Source organism: Lagenorhynchus albirostris, chromosome 2, assembly GCF_949774975.1.
Source record: "Lagenorhynchus albirostris chromosome 2, mLagAlb1.1, whole genome shotgun sequence".
Taxonomy (NCBI): Eukaryota; Metazoa; Chordata; class Mammalia; order Artiodactyla; family Delphinidae; genus Lagenorhynchus; species Lagenorhynchus albirostris.
In genome coordinates, this window is record NC_083096.1 from 78,695,271 (window position 1) to 78,714,127 (window position 18,857).

Genomic DNA, 18,857 nt, shown 5'->3' on the forward strand with positions numbered 1-18,857 from the left:
ATTTGCTTTGCAAAAGCTCTTAAGTTTCATTAGGTCCCATTTGTTTATTTTTGTTTTTATTTTCATTACTCTAGGAGGTGGATCAAAAAAGATCTTGCTGTGATTTATGTCATAGAGTGTTCTTCTTATGTTTTCCTCTAAGAGTTTTATAGTGTCCAGTCTTACATTTAGGTCTGTAATCCATTTTGAGTTTATTTTTGTGCATGGTGTTAGGGAGTGTTCTAATTTCATTCTTTTACATGTAGCTGTCCAGTTTTCCCAGTACCACTTATTGAAGAGACTGTCTTTTCTCCATTGTATATCCTTGCCTCCTTTGTCATAGATTCGTTGACCATAGGTGTGTGGGTTTATCTCTGGGCTTTCTATCCTGTTCCATTGATCTATATTTCTTTTTTTGTCTCAGTACTCTGTTGTCTTGATTACTGTAGCTTTGTAGTATATATAGTCTGAAGTCAGGGAGTCTGATTCCTCCAGCTCTGTTTTTTTCCCTCAAGACTGCTTTGGCTATTCGGGGTCTATTGTGTCTCCATACAAATTTTAAGATTTTAAAACACAAAACTTAGGCTCAAATTCCATCCTGGCCACTTTTTAGCTGGGTGACCCACATACCCAGGTGTCTCATCTTCACCAGAAATTTTCTTAACTGTAAGACAGGGAAACAAACCTCTTCTTCCTTTCCTGAGTTCTTGTGGAATCAAATGAGAGGACATAAGTGAATAGCTTTTGTGATTCATAAGGCACTCAGGAACCCAAGTATTCTTAATGTCTGGGCCACAGTCTAGCAGAATCTCAAGATGCTAATCATCTAGACATTAAATAATGTACCCATTGTTTCCTATGTATTAGTCTTTCTTTCCACAACATGATTGTAATGTTCCCAAAGGAAAGATTTAGGATTTATATCAATTAGTGTTTATTGTAATGTTAATTAAATTGACCAATAATTATTAATTTATTGCCATGTTGAAACTCTGCTCTAAGTCTTTTGCATTACTTGTATTTATCTCATTTTATCCCTATGGTAATCCTATGAGGTGTCTACATTTATTGTCACTATTTTACAGATATTGAAACTGAGACATTGAACTCCTATTCTAGCTCCATATCTTTTCTCTTCCAGCTTTTCCCAGACAAATGAATCCGGGAACATTCTACTATTGCCCAGACAGTTCAGGCTGTCTCATGATTACCAGAGGCATCTAACCAAGGGCCAAAGACATTTCCCTGCACTGCCCCTGAAGCCTGGACTTCCCCACGTGGAGATACAGCCTCTCCTCTAGGCTCCGCACTCATGGGCACAGAGAGCATTAGTAAAAATGCAAAGCTATTGCTCTTAGTTTTAATACTCAGGTGCAAGTGACTGACAGATGGCCTTTTGGAGGTGGAGAGTTCATGGGCACCTAGACAGAGGGAAACCAGGGGAAGTCTGGGCCTGCTTCCAGAGGGCCCTAGGGGCTCAGGGCTCAGCATCCGTAGTGGTTTGAATACTGTCCTCCCCCCAGATTCATGTCTACCTGGAAGCTCAGAATGTGATTTTATTTGGAAATATGGTCTTTGCAGATGTAACTAAGGGTCTTGAGATGAAATCATCCTGGATTGAGGGTGGGATAAGTGAAAGGAGAGGGAGAGTTGGACACAGAGATTCAGGGAAGAAGGTCCTGTGAAGACAAAGGCAGAAATTGGAGTGATGCTGCCAGAAGCCAAGGAACGCCAGGAGACAGTGGAAGCTGAAAGAGGCAAGGAAGAATTCTCCCCTAGAAGCTCTGGAGAGAGCATGGTCCTGCTGATACTTTGGTTTCAGACCACTGATCTCCAGAACTGTGAGAGAATAAATTTCTGTTGTTTTAAGCTAGCAAGTTTGTGGTAATTTGCTATAGCAGCCCTAAGGAAAAGAACACAGCATGCTTGCAGCAGTTTGGGTGTGAGATGTCCTGAAGAGTAAGAAGAGTTTGCCACTGCTGCAGACCACAACGGAGTCAATGTGGGTTCTTCCTGCCCTGGTATGGCCTCAGGGAGCCCTACAGACGTCCATGGCGGGGAGAGGTCAACCAGTGTCTAGAGGCCCTCAGTGCCACTTGTGAAGATGGAGATGCCCTGAGGAACTCTGGGTTGAGCAGGTCAAGGGGCTCATGAAGGGGCCAGTCTGATAGCTGTGGAGTACCAAGTCTCCCATTCTTGAGGCCATTTCTTCTCCTCTGCCATCTCCCTTCCCTCCCTCCCACCTTTCCTCCAAGTACACTGCACACTCTGCTTCTTATCACACTCAAATCTCCCTTCCCACAAATAAAAAGAAACTAGTGCCTTTCATGAATACAGGATGCTGTATTAGTTTCCCATTCCTGCGTTAACAAATTACCACAGATTTAGTGGCTTAAAACAACACAAATTTATTCTCTTGTAGTTCTGGAGGCCAGAAGCCAAAAATGAATCTTAAGGGGCTAAAATCAAGTGCCGGAAAGACTGATTCCTTCTGGAGGCTCTATGGGGAGAATCCACTCGTCTCTTCTAACTTCTAGAGGTTGCTGGCATTTCTTGGCTCCTGGCCTCATCACCCCATCCCTGCTTCTGTCATTACATCACCTTCTCCCCACTGAGCCTCGTGCCTCCCTCTAATAAGGTCTGTTGTGATTACATTTAGGGCCCACCCAGATAATCCAGGATAATCTCCCTGCCTCAGGGTCCTTAATTTAATCACATTGGCAAAGTCCCTTTTGCCATATAAGGTAACACATTCAGAGATTCCAGGGATTAGGATGCAGGCATGCTAATGGGGGGCTGTTATTCAGTCTACCACAAATATGAACCACTCCCTAAAGCACCCCGCTTCAAGCACTGATCCCATTAAGCAGGTCACTAGTGGTGAACTCTGCCCTCAGCAAAGGTCACCAGAAGCAGGCTAATGGTTGGCTTTAGCCATCTGTGGGCAAGGGTTACAGCCCAGGGAAGCTACCTTCTGCCCTCTTCTGGAGCCAACCTGCAGGAAATTCCTTCCAGACCTGCTGTTGGCCTGCAAATTCCTGAGAGTTCCCTGAGAGCTGGGAGGGGCCTGGATACTGGGTCCTTTTGAGTGAGGATTCAGAAGCCAGGGTTTCTGGGTAAGCAGGAGGAAGAGAGTCCACTGAAGCAATGAGGCCCTCAACCCTGTGTTCAATCAGGCACCTCCTGTCATGTCCCTTCCCAGCTTCCAGTACGTGCCCTTTACTTGGTGTTTTCTGCTTAATATGAACTTTGGAGTCCCAGCACTTTGGTCAGAATCCCTGGCCCTGGCACTCACTAGCTCTGAGAGCTTGGGCAAAATACTCAAAGCTTCCCAGTCTAAAATGAGGATGATAGAACATCTACTTGCCTTGCAGGGTTGTCATGGTGATTAAAAGAGATACAAAATATAAAGCATAGTCAAAAGTGATTGAGCTTAATGCATAAGTGGTTGTTATTTCTGAACTTCAGTGTACAATATGTCCCTGTGATGACCACAGTTGCCCCTTGGGACACTTTCTCCTGGTGGCCCTCTTCTCTTTCCAGCTCTTCTTCTGCCTCTTGGTGTTCTCTTCATCTACCAGCCCCATCACTGGTCCTGCTTGCCCAGGATGCCTGCCTCAGTCCTATTCTCTTCTCCTTGACCCCTGGGTAGATCTCATCTCATTCCTTGCCTTCTGTTACCCTTATCTATCTGCTAAGGGCTTCCCCCAAAGTAGCTCCAGCTGAGCGCCTTTGCTGTTTAAATTAATATTCCTAACTCTTAGTGAATGTATCCTAGATGGATAACAGGAATCTCAACTTCAATGTTGGAAGGGACTTTATGCAGCTTCTTGGTTCCAAAAGCAATTTCTTCTCCCTAAATTCTCCACCTTAGTGAAAACTACCATTATTTCCTAGCTTCTCAAGCCAAGGAGAGATTCCTTCCTCTCTTGCATTCTCCAAATACCTAAATCGTATCAAATTTACTTTCTACAATTCCCTCAAGTCCATCACTGTATCTCTGTCCACTCCTAGCCACTGCCTTAACTGAGGCCACCAACAGCTCTGATTAAAGGACACAAAGTCCAATAAACAATCCAGTTCCATGACCAACTTTTTCTGGAAACAGGCTGGACATGATGAAACTTTTAAAAAGAACATGAATTTCTTTTTGCTTGATTTTGTTTTTTGTAATCTGAAAGAGGAAAATTACTTAAGTACCTAAAATAATTAAATTTTGATATTGACATTAAAAAAATTGGGTACTACTTCACCCTAGGTTTTCAAACCAATGAAGACATTCCAGAAGTTTCCTATTAGGCCTAGGAAATTTGACCTTCACAAAACAGTGGCAGGAATATCATCTTTGTCCTATTACCCAAAAGGTGTCAAAGCTAAAATGCCTGTGGCAGTTTGGGAAGCCCTGAAGGCACTGGAGAACTCTTCACACCTCCCAGAACAGGCTCACAGTGAGAACCAGATTCTGTTTTCTTGGCCTTGTGGGGCAAATTCCCCAAACAGCTGCTGATTGGTGAGGCAGCAGTGTTTTGCCAAGGCCTGACTCTCCACTGGGTGAAAGGGATTGGGTCAGACAGGCCCACTTCCTCAGAAAGTGAGTGTGTATACACCTGTTTCCACTGCCTGTTGTTTCTTGGCCCCATGTGAGGGCAGGGGGCTGTCAGCTGAGTAGAGAACACTTCCATGGTTGAGGCCCAGAGCCCGGCTGTGTAGCAGCCCTGGAAGAGGGATCAATGATGCAGACAAGGCCCTGCCCTTAAGGGGCTCACCTTTGACAGGAAACCAGGAAAGACCAACCAAGGAGGGCCTCCCCTGTTCCACCAGCAAGAGACCAGTGCTCCTCCCTCTCTGCGTTCTTTCGTCATTATCCTTCCACACCCTGCAAGCGTTGAGTTTGGTGAGTGAGCAATCTACTGCTGTGGTAGGAGGACAGACGTGGGTAGAAAAATGAGGGGGTGAAGGCAGGATATAGACATTCCTGCTAAGCTAGGAACCCCTGACCTGCCTTAGCCATGACAGATGCCCAGGCTGACCCCAAATTTCAGAGCCACAGGGAGATCTTAGATATCTTCTCTTAAATCTGATGTAGTATCCCTTCAGGGAGTATGATCCTGGGGAGGAAGAGCCCTAACATGGAAATCTATGTGCTCAGGGGTCTGCTGAGCCACTAATGGCTCAGACATGCTGGAAAGTCAATCACCGTCTGAGAACTTCAGGCTGCCTCTTTGAAAACAAACTTCAGTGGATGAGATGCTGGGTGTAAATGTGCCATCCCTGCACAGCCCTGAGTCACTGCTGCTTCTGCTTATATCTCACAGAGTACAGATCCTGAGGATCCCATCTTGCAGTGTTGGTCTGAGCAGGGAATGAAACCCTGGGTCTGTATTAGTTTTCTAGGGCAGCCATAACAAAATACCACAGACTGGGAGGCTTAAACAACTAATTTTATTTTCTCACAGTTCAAGAGGTTAGAAGTCCAAGATCAAGATGTCGGCAGGTTGGATTTCTTCTGAGACCTGTCTCTTTGGCTTGCAGATGGCTGCCTTCTCATTGTATCCTCACATGGATATCCTTCTGTGTTGTCTGTGTCCTGATTGCCTCTTCTTATAAGGACATGACTCATTTAGGGTCCATCTTAATGACCCCATTTTAAACTTAATTGCCTATTTAGAGGTCCTATGCCCAAATACAGTTACATTCTGAGGTACAAGGAATTAGGGCTTCAACATATGAATTGTTGGGGGGCACAATTCAGCCCATAACAGGGCCTATTCTGAAAATCTCTGTGAGCCTGGGGCTGCAAACTGGGGACCCACTGTCAGGAGAAGCTGCAGTCCACATTGCTCTTTTTTTCCCCACACTCCTTGCAAAGGGCAAAAAAGTTTACAAAAGTATGTCTACTTCAGTTTCTATTCCCCTCAGTGAATTCTCACCCATCTCTGGTAATGCTTTTATCTATCAACTGTGCTGAGACAACAAAAACACAAACTCTGGCCTCTTCCAGGTGCAAACAAGCGATGATCAAGGTTAAAAAGAGATATCATCTGAGACTCACATAAGTAGCTCCTATCTGAGTCTTGTGTAGTGTGGGCTCTACAAGATACTGTCCCACTCCCTCAGTTGAACAGGTTCATTCCTAAAAGACAGTAAGAGACCTTGGACTTCTGCTCTCATCTGGTGCAGGAATTGCCCCTCTGAGACCACGTAAAATCTCTGCCCTTACAGATCCTGGGACCAGCAAATGGGTGCAAGGGAGAGGAGCAGGGTCTGTTCTGCCTTCTATTGGTTCACTGCCTCCCACAGCTTGAACTCTGAGCGCCTTGACCTGGATAACTTCTCATATAACTACACAGAACTCACGCCTATGCCTCTCGGGATGTCTTCCAGGAAGAATCAGTCTCCTGCTGTGGAGCCGAGAACAATACCGACAAGACCGAGTCCCCGGGGAGTGGCCTAGGTTATGGCGGCCCTTGAGCTCCCGGCCGTCTGTCCCTTTCCCCACAGCTACTCCTTTGGGCTCAGGCCGGTCAAACCCACCCGACTGCCTGAACTGAATGCCAAGCCGCAGACACCAGATCCTATTTCGTCCTCTGGTCTATTCCTGCACACAGCTACCGGTACTTGTCTGAGTGGGGTTGGCATTTGAAAGAAAAGGAGCAAGGCTGAGGAAAGTGAGAATGTCAAGGGCTTAAAATAACAGGAGAAATCTTTGAGGCCCGCGCGGGAGTTTTGAGAGAAGGTGGAGTAAGGGGATGAATGGCCTCCGCTAAATTCTTCGCTGAGGAGTGATGCCCAGGCATTACCGACAACCAACACACAGGCAGGTTGCAACAATCCCTCACTTTCCCCGGCAGAAACGGGGCGGGACCGACCGAGATGGCGATTTCCCGCCGGAGCCGGAGAGCCACGCGGGGCGGGGCCCTTTCCGGCGGGGGTGAGGAGGTCAGACCTGGGCGCGGCTCTCAGCTGCCTGAAGGCCAGCCCCCGCGCGCTCAAGCCCGCGAATCCTGAGCGTCCCCTAGTGACTCCGCCTGGCCTAACAGCCCGCACCCCCCACCCCCCAGCCGGGACAGATTACAGTTCTGGGCCAAGGTCGAGTACGAAGACGCCCTAGAAGAGCCCGACCCTACGGGAGGACCCGTGGCTGCCTCCAAGAAGCGAAACTGGGCGCCCTGGCCGCGCCCAAGAACGCAGCGGCAAGCTCGCCAGGCCAGAGAATCCGACTGACCAAACTCAAAGATCTTGACACCCCGGAAGGCGGCCAGCAAGCAGGGGACTAGGCCAGATACCTGGCCTTTCTTTAGCCTATCTGTTGGAGCCCAACGCTCTGCCCGCTCTAACAGCCTCTCCTCCCGGGGTATGCGAGGGTCCGCCGGGAGAGCACGGCCAAGTGGCACAGCTTCTTCCAAGTGCAGTTGTGGGTGGCTCTGAAAAGAGCCTTTGGATATGATGGAACCTCGAGCCGAGCGCACACTTCTTAAGCCCGCTCCCCGCGGATGCGGCGGGCCAGCTGGATGTCTTTGGGCATGATAGTCACGCGCTTGGCGTGGATAGCGCACAGGTTCGTGTCTTCAAACAGCCCCACCAAGTAGGCCTCGCTCGCCTCCTGCAGCGCCATCACGGCCGAGCTCTGGAAGCGCAGATCGGTCTTGAAGTCCTGCGCGATCTCGCGCACCAGCCGCTGGAAGGGCAGCTTACGGATCAGCAGCTCGGTCGACTTCTGGTAGCGCCGGATCTCCCGCAGGGCCACGGTGCCCGGCCGGTAGCGGTGCGGCTTCTTGACGCCGCCAGTGGCCGGCGCGCTCTTGCGGGCCGCCTTGGTGGCCAACTGCTTCCGCGGGGCCTTGCCACCGGTCGACTTGCGGGCAGTCTGCTTTGTACGGGCCATAGCGAACCGAGACACGAGCTCACCGGCGCAGCGACGCGCAAGGAGAGGAACCGGGATCCAGCCCGCCGCAGCGGTCTTTATAGGCACAGTCTTTTCCCGATTGGGCGGATCAGTAATTGAAAGTCCCGCGCTGGCTGTCCATTGGCTGTGACGTCATCGGCCCTAGCGCCACTGATTGGCTTGGGCAGAATCCCCCCTACCCCCGCCCACCCGCCTCCCTTTCTACTTTCCAGTTTGCCAACAGTTTTCCCTGGCTTGTTTTTCCTTTCTTTCAGGGTGAGAGTTAGTTTTGAGCGCAACTGTGTCAGAATGTTCCTCCTCAGCCCTTCGCTCCCTTGGAACGCGCTACCCGCGAAACCCTCTTTCTACGCTTTCTAGCTCCCGAATTGAACCTCAACCTTCTGTTTGGCCCCGCCGCCCCCGGAACGCCTTGTTGCCTTCTCAGAGCCCCCTAGCTTAGTTGGCATGACGGATCGTTGGGGGGGTTTTTTGTTTTGTTTTGTTTCCGCCTTTCGGTGCTTTTCGGATCGGAAAGTTATGTGCGGCCCCCTCCGGGCGCAAGATTCCGCCTCCGAAACCCTAAGTAGGGACCTGTATCTCCGCCGCGAAGGCGCCTTTTTTTTCCCCCTTTGACACAGTCGACTCACTTAAGCCAAACCCCAGGTCCGCCACACTCCCGAAAACTGTCCGCTCCCCTAACCGACTGGGGTGAACGGGGCGTGTACGTGTGTGTGAGAGAGGTAACGTCCCCTTGGTACTAGACCTCAAGTGTTCAGCAGAGGCCTGGGGAACAACTATACTATAGAGTTGCTCACTAGGCATCCGACTCCGAGTTAAGGCACCGCGGGTCGCCTGACGGAGCACTTAGAACTGAGTCGACTCTGGCGCCCAAGAGGCTTGCTACCTTCACCCGAGTTAACTAACCTCCCGGATTTACAACCCGTCGCCACCCACCGACCCACCGACCCACCGACCCACCGACCGAAGCATAACACCGGTAGGGTACGCAAAGATTCCAGAGGATGGGCGAATGGCACTCCCTCCCCCTCTGTACCCCGGGGCCGCACGTCTACTACTGAGAAAGCTGAAATTGAGCAAACTAGGTGTTGGAACAACTCTTATTTGAAAACGTGGGTGGCTCTGAAAAGAGCCTTTGATTTCACAGGTGCCCCTTCAGGTAAGGGGCTTGGGAGGGCTTCCGAAGACCGGCCTCACTTGCCCTTCGCCTTGTGGTGGCTCTCCGTCTTCTTGGGGAGCAACACGGCCTGAATGTTCGGCAAGACGCCGCCCTGGGCGATGGTAACTTTGCCCAACAGCTTGTTCAGCTCCTCGTCATTACGAATGGCCAACTGCAGATGACGAGGAATGATGCGCGTCTTCTTGTTGTCTCGGGCCGCGTTGCCCGCCAGCTCCAGGATTTCCGCGGTCAGGTACTCGAGGACTGCCGCCATGTACACCGGCGCGCCGGCTCCCACCCGCTCGGCGTAGTTACCTTTGCGCAGCAAGCGGTGCACTCGCCCCACCGGGAACTGCAGACCTGCGCGGGACGACCGCGACTTAGCCTTGGCGCGAGTCTTGCCTCCTTGTTTGCCACGACCAGACATGACAGCCACTGGCACTGCAAAATACCCCCGTTTAACGGCTAACAAATTCACTCTTAACAGCGCCGCTTCACCCTTTTATAGGCAGAACGGCGCTTGTCTACGGAGCAATTTGATTGGCTAAAACACATCTTTGTCCTGCTGACCAATAGGATAGCTCAACCAGAATCCGCTCATTTACATAACCTCGTCCCCCTCGCAAGAGAGCCGCTGAAAACTCGCGAATCGCAACGCGGCGTAATCCGAACCTTAATTTGCGTACAGCCTCTATAAGTACCGAGTGGCTTCCGGTAACCTCGGTGCCGCTGCTGTGTTTGCGTTCGTGGTGGTCTCTGCAGCTCGTGCTTGCCGTTATGCCTGAGCCGGCAAAATCCGCCCCGGCGTCCAAGAAGGGCTCGAAGAAAGCTGTCACCAAAGCCCAGAAGAAGGACGGCAGGAAGCGCAAGCGCAGCCGCAAGGAGAGCTATTCCATCTATGTGTACAAGGTACTGAAGCAAGTGCACCCGGACACCGGCATCTCGTCTAAGGCCATGGGCATCATGAACTCGTTCGTCAACGACATCTTCGAGCGCATCGCGGGCGAAGCGTCGCGCCTGGCGCATTACAACAAGCGCTCGACCATCACCTCCCGGGAGATCCAGACGGCCGTGCGCCTGCTGCTGCCCGGCGAGCTGGCCAAGCACGCCGTGTCTGAGGGCACCAAGGCGGTCACCAAGTACACCAGCTCCAAGTGAGTGCCTGCCGGGATGCGGCGCGCGCACGAGTCGCCGGGCCGCTCGACTTTCCAAAGGCTCTTTTCAGAGCCACCCACCTTCTCAGTGGAAGAAGCTGTTATCCAATTTATTTTCATTTTCTGTTATGGTTCTTTTCTGTGCCACTTACTCTTTTCGTAGTGTAAATTTGCCATTTTCCTTAGGATGAAGGGAAAAACCCAAGATAGGACCAGATTTTGTCTATCGATCAAGAACTAGCTAGAGTAATTGTTCATTCTCATGCAAGTAACTTGCCTTTTCCAGTAAAATGGTTAGCGATGGGTGATGATCAGTGTAAATCTACTCAGGAGGATGGGGTAAAAAGTTAAACAGTGGTTGCTCTGCAGCAATTAGATTGTAAATTCATTTTTCTTGAGCTCTGAAAACCAAATGTAACACCGTTTAAAAAAAAAAACGCAATACTTTGAGACCACGCCCCAGCACGTATAGAAAATCTATACGTCGACTAAAAAAAAACAATCTGCGTTAAGAATCAAATTTTATTCGGTGACTTGCTGAGGACTAAGCCCGAGACAGCCTTTCAGATAGCTCTGAGGGACTATTCCAAGGCGGTGTGGGAGGAACCAGAATATATACCAGTTTTGCAAAAACAAACCAGGTAGTTGAACGTCAAAAGAATTCTAATTAATGAAAATTTAAAAAAACGATCTCAAGTTAATGAATTTAGCACTTCTCTATGGGAAGGTGAAAGAGTGGGCTGATTGAAATCATTCATTCGATATGAACCTTAACTGTCTAGGTGCAGTATCCTGTTTTTCTCCATCCCGAATCCCCTCAGGGTGCACAGTTGGGGTAGCTGCAGCGGCTGATGGCTTGATGGCCACAACATCCTTTGATTACTGATATGGCAGGTGACATTTTTCATCCACATTTCATCTAGACAATTTTTAGTCTAGACACACGTCGTGTCTCACTTTGCTATTCCTTTCGGTTAATATTTGAACAGAGGCCTGAAGAAGAAAGTGAGCCATAGGATATCTTGGAGAAGAGTATTCTAAGAACAAAAACAGCAAGTGCAAAGGCCCTGAGGCAGGCACAAGTTTGAGGAGTTCAAGGAATAAGCAAGACCACTGTGGTTAAAGCACAGTGAGCAAAGGAAAGATCTGCAGGGAGACGTGATCAGAAAGGTAGTTGAGAGTCATTATGTATGCCATTGAAGGGCCTCTAGGCCATTGCAAAGATTTTGTCTTTAATTCTAAGTAGGTTAGAGTGCCTTTGGAGAGTTTGATAAGAGTACTGACATTATTCGACTTACGCTAAAGCTCACCCAGGATGCTATGTTGAAAAATAGACTATAGATGAGCAAGAGTAGAGGCAGGGAGAATATCAAAAGGGCTACAGTAATAGCTCAGGAGAGAGATGGGTGGTAGCCGTGGAGATGATGAAAAGTAGTCAAGATATATTTTAAATGAAACTGATGAATTGTAAATAGGTTATGACAGAAAGAGAGGAATCAAGGATTAACTGCAGGTTCTTGGACTGAGCACTTGGAAAGAGCTGCAATTTACTGATACGAGAGGCAAGTAGGTTTGGAGGAGGAAAGCCTAGAGTAATGTCTTGGACAAAATTTTGAGACTACTGGTAGCTATCCAGGTGGAAATATCAAATAGGAAATACCAAATTCCCAAGTTGGGAATATGAAATATGAGAACTGGAGTTCAAGGAAGAGAAAGGACAAAGGGGTAGATTCTAAAACCCCGATTCTTGCTCGTTTATAGGTGATCTATCGTTTTTTCTCTGGACGCTTTTAGAATCGCTATAACATGTCTAGATATGGTTTTTTCCATATCTAGCTTTGGTCTCAGTGTTTCACTAAAATCCCCTATCCAACTTCAGTTTCAACCTCCAACCTTAGAAGGCAGAATAATGAAATGTCTAAATCAATGTTAATTGGGCATCCCTTGGCTATTGCAACCACATAAATCACTGTTATCTCTAATAAGTGTAGCAAAATATGAACAAAGGATATCATTAAGAGTTCTAGTTAATATATAGATGATCACTCTCAAACATACATAAGACTTTTAAATATAATGTAGTAAAAAAATCTTATATGTTCATATGTTGAAATTCTATCAGTTAACATTATACTGTAAAAATAAAATGGAATAATTAACGTCTATGAAAGTTTTCTGTACTAGTTTTTTAAATCTGATTACAAGTTTTTAAAATTTTCTCAATTTTTTGTTTTGTAAAATTTAAACCTTTAGAAAAGTTGAAAGAAACTGCAATGACCAGCATTATCTTCATCTAGTTTTACCAATTGTTACTATTTGCTGCATTTGCATTTTCTGAACCATTTGAAAATCAGTTGTAAACATAGTGACATTTTTCCTTACTTAACATTTTTTTTAATTTTTATATAATTTTTTTTTTTTTTTTTTTTTTTTTGCGGTACGCGGGCCTCTCACTGTTGTGGCCTCTCCCGTTGCGGAGCACAGGCTCCGGCCGCGCAGGCTCAGCGGCCATGGCTCACGGGCCTAGCCGCTCCGCGGCATGTGGGATCTTCCCGGACCGGGGCACGAACCCGTGTCCCCTGCATCGGCAGGCGGACTCTCAACCACTATGCCACCAGGGAAGCCCTATATAATTTTTGAAGGTTACTTTCCATTTACAGTTATTACAAAATGTTGGCTATATTCGCCGTGTTGTACAATACATCCTTGAGCCTATCTTACACCCAGTAGTTTGTACTTCCCACTCCCCCACCCCTAAATTGCTCCTCTCCACTGGTAACCACTAGTTTGTTCTCTGTATCTGTGAGTCTGCTTCTTTTATGTTATATTTACTAGTTTGTTGTAATTTTTAGATTCCACATATAAATATTATACAGTATCTTTCTCTGATCTATTTCACTTAGCATAATGCCCTCCAAGTCCATCCATGTTCCTGCAAATGGCAAAATTTCATTCTTTTCCCTAAATACTTTATTTACATGTCTCTCTTAAAAATAAGGACATTCTCCTATATAACTACAGTACCATTATTACACGCCAAAAATTTAATATTGATTCAGTAATATTAACCAATATGCAATCTATATTCAAATTTCTCCAATTGTCAAAAAAATATCCTTTAAAGCAGCGGTCCCCAACCTTTTTGGCACCAGGGACCGGTTTTGTGGAAGACAATTTTACACAGACGTGCATGGGGGGTGGTTTCAGGCAGTAACACGAGCAATGGGGAGCAGCAGTTGAAGCTTCCATCGCTCGCCCGCCACTCACCTCGTGCTATGCGGCCCGGTTCCCAACAAGCCATGGACCCCCACTGGTCCGCTGCCCGGGAGTTGGGGACCCCTGCTATAAAGGTGTGGCGTTAATTTCCTACGGCTGTTGTAACAAATAACTATAAACTGGTGGCTTAAAACAAATTTATTCTCTTAAAGTTCTGGAGATCAGAAGCACAAAAATCAGTTTCACCAGGCAGGTCTCAAAACTGCTCTCTCCAAAGGTTCTAGGAGAGAATCCTTTTCCATGCATTTTCCAGGTTCTAGAGGAGCATTTCTTGGCTCATGGTTCCTGCCTCCATTCTCAAAGCCAGCATCCTACCATCTTCAAATTCTCTGCTTCCATCACCTTTTTCCTCCCTTGGCTTTTTTTTGCCTCTCATGAGGACACTGGTGATTACATTTGGGTCCACCCAAATAATCCAGCATAATCTCCCTATCTCAAAATCACACCAGGAAAGTCCCCTTTGACCTTTAAGGTAATGTTCACAGATTCTAGGGTTTAGATGTGGACATATTTAGGAGCCCTATTCAGCCTACCCCAGCTGTTGACTACTGTTATAAGTTGAATTGTGTCCCCTCAAAAGATATGTTGAAGTCTAACTCCCCAGTGCCTTAGAATGTGGCCTTATTTGAAAATAGGGTCTTTGTAGATGTAATCAAGTTAAAATAAGGTCATTAGGGTGGGCTCTAATCCAGTATGACAGGTGTCCTTATAATAAAATGTAGAAATGCACAGGAAGAAAACTGAGACAAATGTCAGGGTTTGTCGTAAACCAAATAATACCTGGGGCTACCAGAAGCTGAAAGACAAGGAAGGATCCTGGCCAAGAGCCTTCAGAGGGACAGGGGCCTGCCAACACATTGACTTTAGACTTCTAGCCTCCAGAAATGATGACAGAATAAATTTCCGTTGTTTTAAGCCACTCAGTTTGTGGGAATTTGTTATGGCAGCCCTAAGAAACTAATGCAAACTAAAATTTTTAATAATAGAATTATTTAATTTTTAAATAAAATTTCAGATTTTTAAAAATCCTAGACTGTCCTTCATTTTAATGGCAATATTAATCTTTGGCCCTGGTCAAATATTGATTTTAAAACGTGGACATTTAGTCCAAATGTGTAGTTGGAGCACCTCTATTTTTCCTTATCTACCCTATTTGGCCTCTTTGAGATCTTCCAAGATAAAAGGTCTATCATCTTTCCTTTTATTCTGGGAAATTATTATTTCTCAAATATTTCAAGATCCAAGTAGGGCTCTGAGGCTGGCTGAACTCCATGAGTGGCTCAGCTTTCCAATTCTTCCTCTCAGCAGTTGCCCTCCTGTGGCCTACAATCATTCTTGCCTTCACACCCACATAACACTACATTCTGCTGCAGCCTCTTGAAAGCAAAGAAGATTCTTTACCAAAAGATAAGAGCAATCTACATTCCCAGTAGTTCAATTTCTGAAATGTTTGTGCTGATTAGATTGGTCTAGATTCCTGAGCTAATCAGTGTGGGAAGTGGTTAGGACTACATTTAAACCAATCATGCCAACGCTAAGAACTGTAGACAAGATCTGTTTTCTGGGAAACACATGTGGCAATGGTTCTCAAACTTGACTGCTCATTAGAGTCACCTGGGGAACTTTTTTTAAAATTCCAAGTGATGACTGTGTCCCAAATCACTTAAATCAGAATTTCTGGGGATGGCACCCAGACATCAGTATTTCTAAAAGTTCTCCAGGTACCTATGGGCAGTCAAGTTTGAGCTCCACCTACATAAGGGATTAGGTGAGCTCCTTAATGAAAATCAGCATAAAATTAGAAAAACAGAATAAGAAAAATGTTACATAGTCAATAACATACATTATAGGGCTATCAACTACTAAGTTATACTACATAAACACATACGAAATCAAATCTCAAAGAATACGTTAAGGAAACATATAAGGTGAAATAAAGTCTAGAAGAATAAGGTGATAGCCTTCATCCCCAGTGCTGTGTTTACAGTGTGGACAAAGAATGTCTCCTGCCATTTCAGTAAGCAAAAGATGTTGTGGCCAAAAAGCCCTCAGCCACTGCAGCCGCCCCTGACGGTGCACCCTGAGGAGATTCAGGATGGAGAAAAACAAGATAATGGCCCTACATAGTTAAGGTGCATATCAAAGAAATGGTTTCAATAAGCCCAAACTCCTGTATCTTCCCATACCTAGGAAAGCACTAAAATCATTAACTTGAGATGTCTGTTTTTGTGATTACCAGTAATCTTTTGATGTTCGACTACATGTTTGGTTATTTTTTTCATCAAAAACTCCTATATATCCTGGCTCCTCCCTTACCTCTTTGGAACAGTCCCTTGGATCTGAGAGGCTGTATCCCAGGCTTAAGTCCTCAGCTAAGTCCACCGAATAAAACATACTTCTCAATTTTTAGGTTGTGCACTTTTTTAAAAAGCAGGTTCATGTTATCTTCGCTGAGCCCTAGATGCATCTCTCACACTGCCAACTCCATTTATCGAGTTGAATGTTGAATGTCAACTCCATATATTGAAGGTTCTCAATCTTAAATCAGAATTCTGGATCTCCCTTCAATGCCCCAACCTATCCCTCCTCCCAGTATTCAATCCTAATCAACAGCACCACTGTTTACGCAGTTGCTCAGGCTAAAAACCTAGGGGTTTTGCTCCTATCCACAGTACTACCTCCAAAATATAATCCTAATTGCAACATTTCTCACCATCTCCATTATTATTACTGTTCTCCAATCCGGCATGTCTAGACTACCCAGTGGTTCTCACATTTTAGCATGCATCAGAATCACCCAGAGGGCTCGTTAACACAAATTATTAGGGTCTGAAGATTCCACCTTTAATAAATTCTCAGGTAATTCTAATACTGCTGGTCTGGAAAAGAGACTTTAATTGAGTCACTGCTCTAGCCTGCAACACTGTAATAGCCCTCCTAATTGGTTCCCTTGCTTCTACTATGGACAGTCTAGGATCTTTGATTCACCGTAGCAACCAGAGGGATCTACTTTAAGGTTAATGAGGTCCTGTTATTCATGTCCCTACAGAAAGCAATCCAAGGGTTCCCAAAGCACTGACACTAACCTCTGAAGCCAGTCTCCTCTGCATTCCCAGCTATATTGGGGCTTTTTGCTCCTCCAACATTTCAAATATTTTCCTGCTTTGGAAATTATGCATATCTTATTTCCATTGTATGGACATGTCTTTTAAATTGGGCAAGCTTTTCTAAGAGGTAATTCTCTGGGGAGAACACTATCACCGAGTATTAGGCAAGTTTTATGTGATTTGATCTAAGATGAGGCAGACAGAACCTACCAGAAGAATGGTTAATTCCTAGGTATCAAGACCAAGCTCCAATTTCCCTATTGGGGAATCTACACATAAACTGGGTACTCAGGTGCTTGTGAATGCAAGATACACAAATGCAAGGAAGTTGTTACTACCAATTGAAAGTTGAGTTATTCCTTTTTTATAAACACCGAGCACACAGTACAAAAAATTAATTACAACCACTGTTTTACCACTTGGGATGGGAACACCAGATGGTCGCACCTTTGATATTCCAACTTCACCTTGCATACCTAAGTTCATAAAAAACATCATTGAAACAGCCAGTTTCAAAAGTTCTGACAAAACGCAGCACATCTATCTATACCCCATCAGCTTCTCCCAAACTAGGTAAGAATACTCCATTACTTATCTGGAAGAAATGGCTGTGTTCGTACTTAACGACTGTGAATGCTATTAACGTTCACTAGGTGAGGAAACCAAAAAGCCAAGTAGGACTACAAAAAACCCGTGTAAAACAACATGACAGCTTCTTCCACTGAGAAGGTGGGTGGCTCTGAAAAGAGCCTTTGGAAAGTCGAGCGGCCCGGCAACTCGTGCGCGCGCCGCATCCCGGCAGGCACTCACTTGGAGCTGGTGTACTTGGTGACCGCCTTGGTGCCCTCAGACACGGCGTGCTTGGCCAGCTCGCCGGGCAGCAGCAGGCGCACGGCCGTCTGGATCTCCCGGGAGGTGATGGTCGAGCGCTTGTTGTAATGCGCCAGGCGCGACGCTTCGCCCGCGATGCGCTCGAAGATGTCGTTGACGAACGAGTTCATGATGCCCATGGCCTTAGACGAGATGCCGGTGTCCGGGTGCACTTGCTTCAGTACCTTGTACACATAGATGGAATAGCTCTCCTTGCGGCTGCGCTTGCGCTTCCTGCCGTCCTTCTTCTGGGCTTTGGTGACAGCTTTCTTCGAGCCCTTCTTGGACGCCGGGGCGGATTTTGCCGGCTCAGGCATAACGGCAAGCACGAGCTGCAGAGACCACCACGAACGCAAACACAGCAGCGGCACCGAGGTTACCAGAAGCCACTCGGTACTTATAGAGGCTGTACGCAAATTAAGGTTCGGATTACGCCGCGTTGCGATTCGCGAGTTTTCAGCGGCTCTCTTGCGAGGGGGACGAGGTTATGTAAATGAGCGGATTCTGGTTGAGCTATCCTATTGGTCAGCAGGACAAAGATGTGTTTTAGCCAATCAAATTGCTCCGTAGACAAGCGCCGTTCTGCCTATAAAAGGGTGAAGCGGCGCTGTTAAGAATGAATTTGTTAGCCGTTAAACGGGGGTATTTTGCAGTGCCAGTGGCTGTCATGTCTGGTCGTGGCAAACAAGGAGGCAAGACTCGCGCCAAGGCCAAGTCGCGGTCGTCCCGCGCAGGTCTGCAGTTCCCGGTGGGGCGAGTGCACCGCTTGCTGCGCAAAGGTAACTACGCCGAGCGGGTGGGAGCCGGCGCGCCGGTGTACATGGCGGCAGTCCTCGAGTACCTGACCGCGGAAATCCTGGAGCTGGCGGGCAACGCGGCCCGAGACAACAAGAAGACGCGCATCATTCCTCGTCATCTGCAGTTGGCCATTCGTAATGACGAGGAGCTGAACAAGCTGTTGGGCAAAGTTACCATCGCCCAGGGCGGCGTCTTGCCGAACATTCAGGCCGTGTTGCTCCCCAAGAAGACGGAGAGCCACCACAAGGCGAAGGGCAAGTGAGGCCGGTCTTCGGAAGCCCTCCCAAGCCCCTTACCTGAAGGGGCACCTGTGAAATCAAAGGCTCTTTTCAGAGCCACCCACGTTTTCAAATAAGAGTTGTTCCAACACCTAGTTTGCTCAATTTCAGCTTTCTCAGTAGTAGACGTGCGGCCCCGGGGTACAGAGGGGGAGGGAGTGCCATTCGCCCATCCTCTGGAATCTTTGCGTACCCTACCGGTGTTATGCTTCGGTCGGTGGGTCGGTGGGTCGGTGGGTCGGTGGGTGGCGACGGGTTGTAAATCCGGGAGGTTAGTTAACTCGGGTGAAGGTAGCAAGCCTCTTGGGCGCCAGAGTCGACTCAGTTCTAAGT

General features: G+C 47.1%; 5 protein-coding genes across 5 annotated transcripts; 2 read left to right on the forward strand and 3 right to left on the reverse strand.

Moving 5' to 3' along the window:
* Window positions 1–7,453: 7,453 nt before the first annotated feature.
* On the reverse strand, window positions 7,454–7,998 carry LOC132514424 (histone H3). The gene has a single exon (XM_060139098.1). It carries the CDS (start codon window positions 7,862–7,864, stop codon window positions 7,454–7,456), a length of 411 nt encoding a protein of 136 aa, XP_059995081.1. The 5' UTR covers window positions 7,865–7,998.
* A 966-nt stretch (window positions 7,999–8,964) lies between these two features.
* LOC132514419 (histone H2A type 2-A) lies at window positions 8,965–9,866 on the reverse strand. The gene has a single exon (XM_060139092.1). It carries the CDS (start codon window positions 9,466–9,468, stop codon window positions 9,076–9,078), a length of 393 nt encoding a protein of 130 aa, XP_059995075.1. The 5' UTR covers window positions 9,469–9,866; the 3' UTR covers window positions 8,965–9,075.
* On the forward strand, window positions 9,626–10,334 carry LOC132514423 (histone H2B type 2-E-like). Its single transcript, XM_060139096.1, has one exon. It carries the CDS (start codon window positions 9,819–9,821, stop codon window positions 10,197–10,199), a length of 381 nt encoding a protein of 126 aa, XP_059995079.1. The 5' UTR covers window positions 9,626–9,818; the 3' UTR covers window positions 10,200–10,334.
* A 6,889-nt stretch (window positions 10,335–17,223) lies between these two features.
* On the reverse strand, window positions 17,224–17,807 carry LOC132515989 (histone H2B type 2-E-like). The gene has a single exon (XM_060142373.1). It carries the CDS (start codon window positions 17,763–17,765, stop codon window positions 17,385–17,387), a length of 381 nt encoding a protein of 126 aa, XP_059998356.1. The 5' UTR covers window positions 17,766–17,807; the 3' UTR covers window positions 17,224–17,384.
* An 89-nt stretch (window positions 17,808–17,896) lies between these two features.
* Window positions 17,897–18,619, forward strand: LOC132514426 (histone H2A type 2-A-like). The gene has a single exon (XM_060139099.1). The coding sequence runs from the start codon at window positions 18,065–18,067 to the stop codon at window positions 18,506–18,508; it is 444 nt and encodes a 147-aa protein (XP_059995082.1). The 5' UTR covers window positions 17,897–18,064; the 3' UTR covers window positions 18,509–18,619.
* The last annotated feature ends 238 nt before the right edge of the window (window positions 18,620–18,857 follow it).

Bases quoted from the DNA above. Each gene is read 5' to 3' on its own strand.
- LOC132514419 (XM_060139092.1), bottom strand. From the start codon at position 9,468: ATGTCTGGTCGTGGCAAACAAGGAGGCAAGACTCGCGCCAAGGCTAAG.
- LOC132514423 (XM_060139096.1), top strand. From the start codon at position 9,819: ATGCCTGAGCCGGCAAAATCCGCCCCGGCGTCCAAGAAGGGCTCGAAG.
- LOC132514424 (XM_060139098.1), bottom strand. From the start codon at position 7,864: ATGGCCCGTACAAAGCAGACTGCCCGCAAGTCGACCGGTGGCAAGGCC.
- LOC132515989 (XM_060142373.1), bottom strand. From the start codon at position 17,765: ATGCCTGAGCCGGCAAAATCCGCCCCGGCGTCCAAGAAGGGCTCGAAG.
- LOC132514426 (XM_060139099.1), top strand. From the start codon at position 18,065: ATGAATTTGTTAGCCGTTAAACGGGGGTATTTTGCAGTGCCAGTGGCT.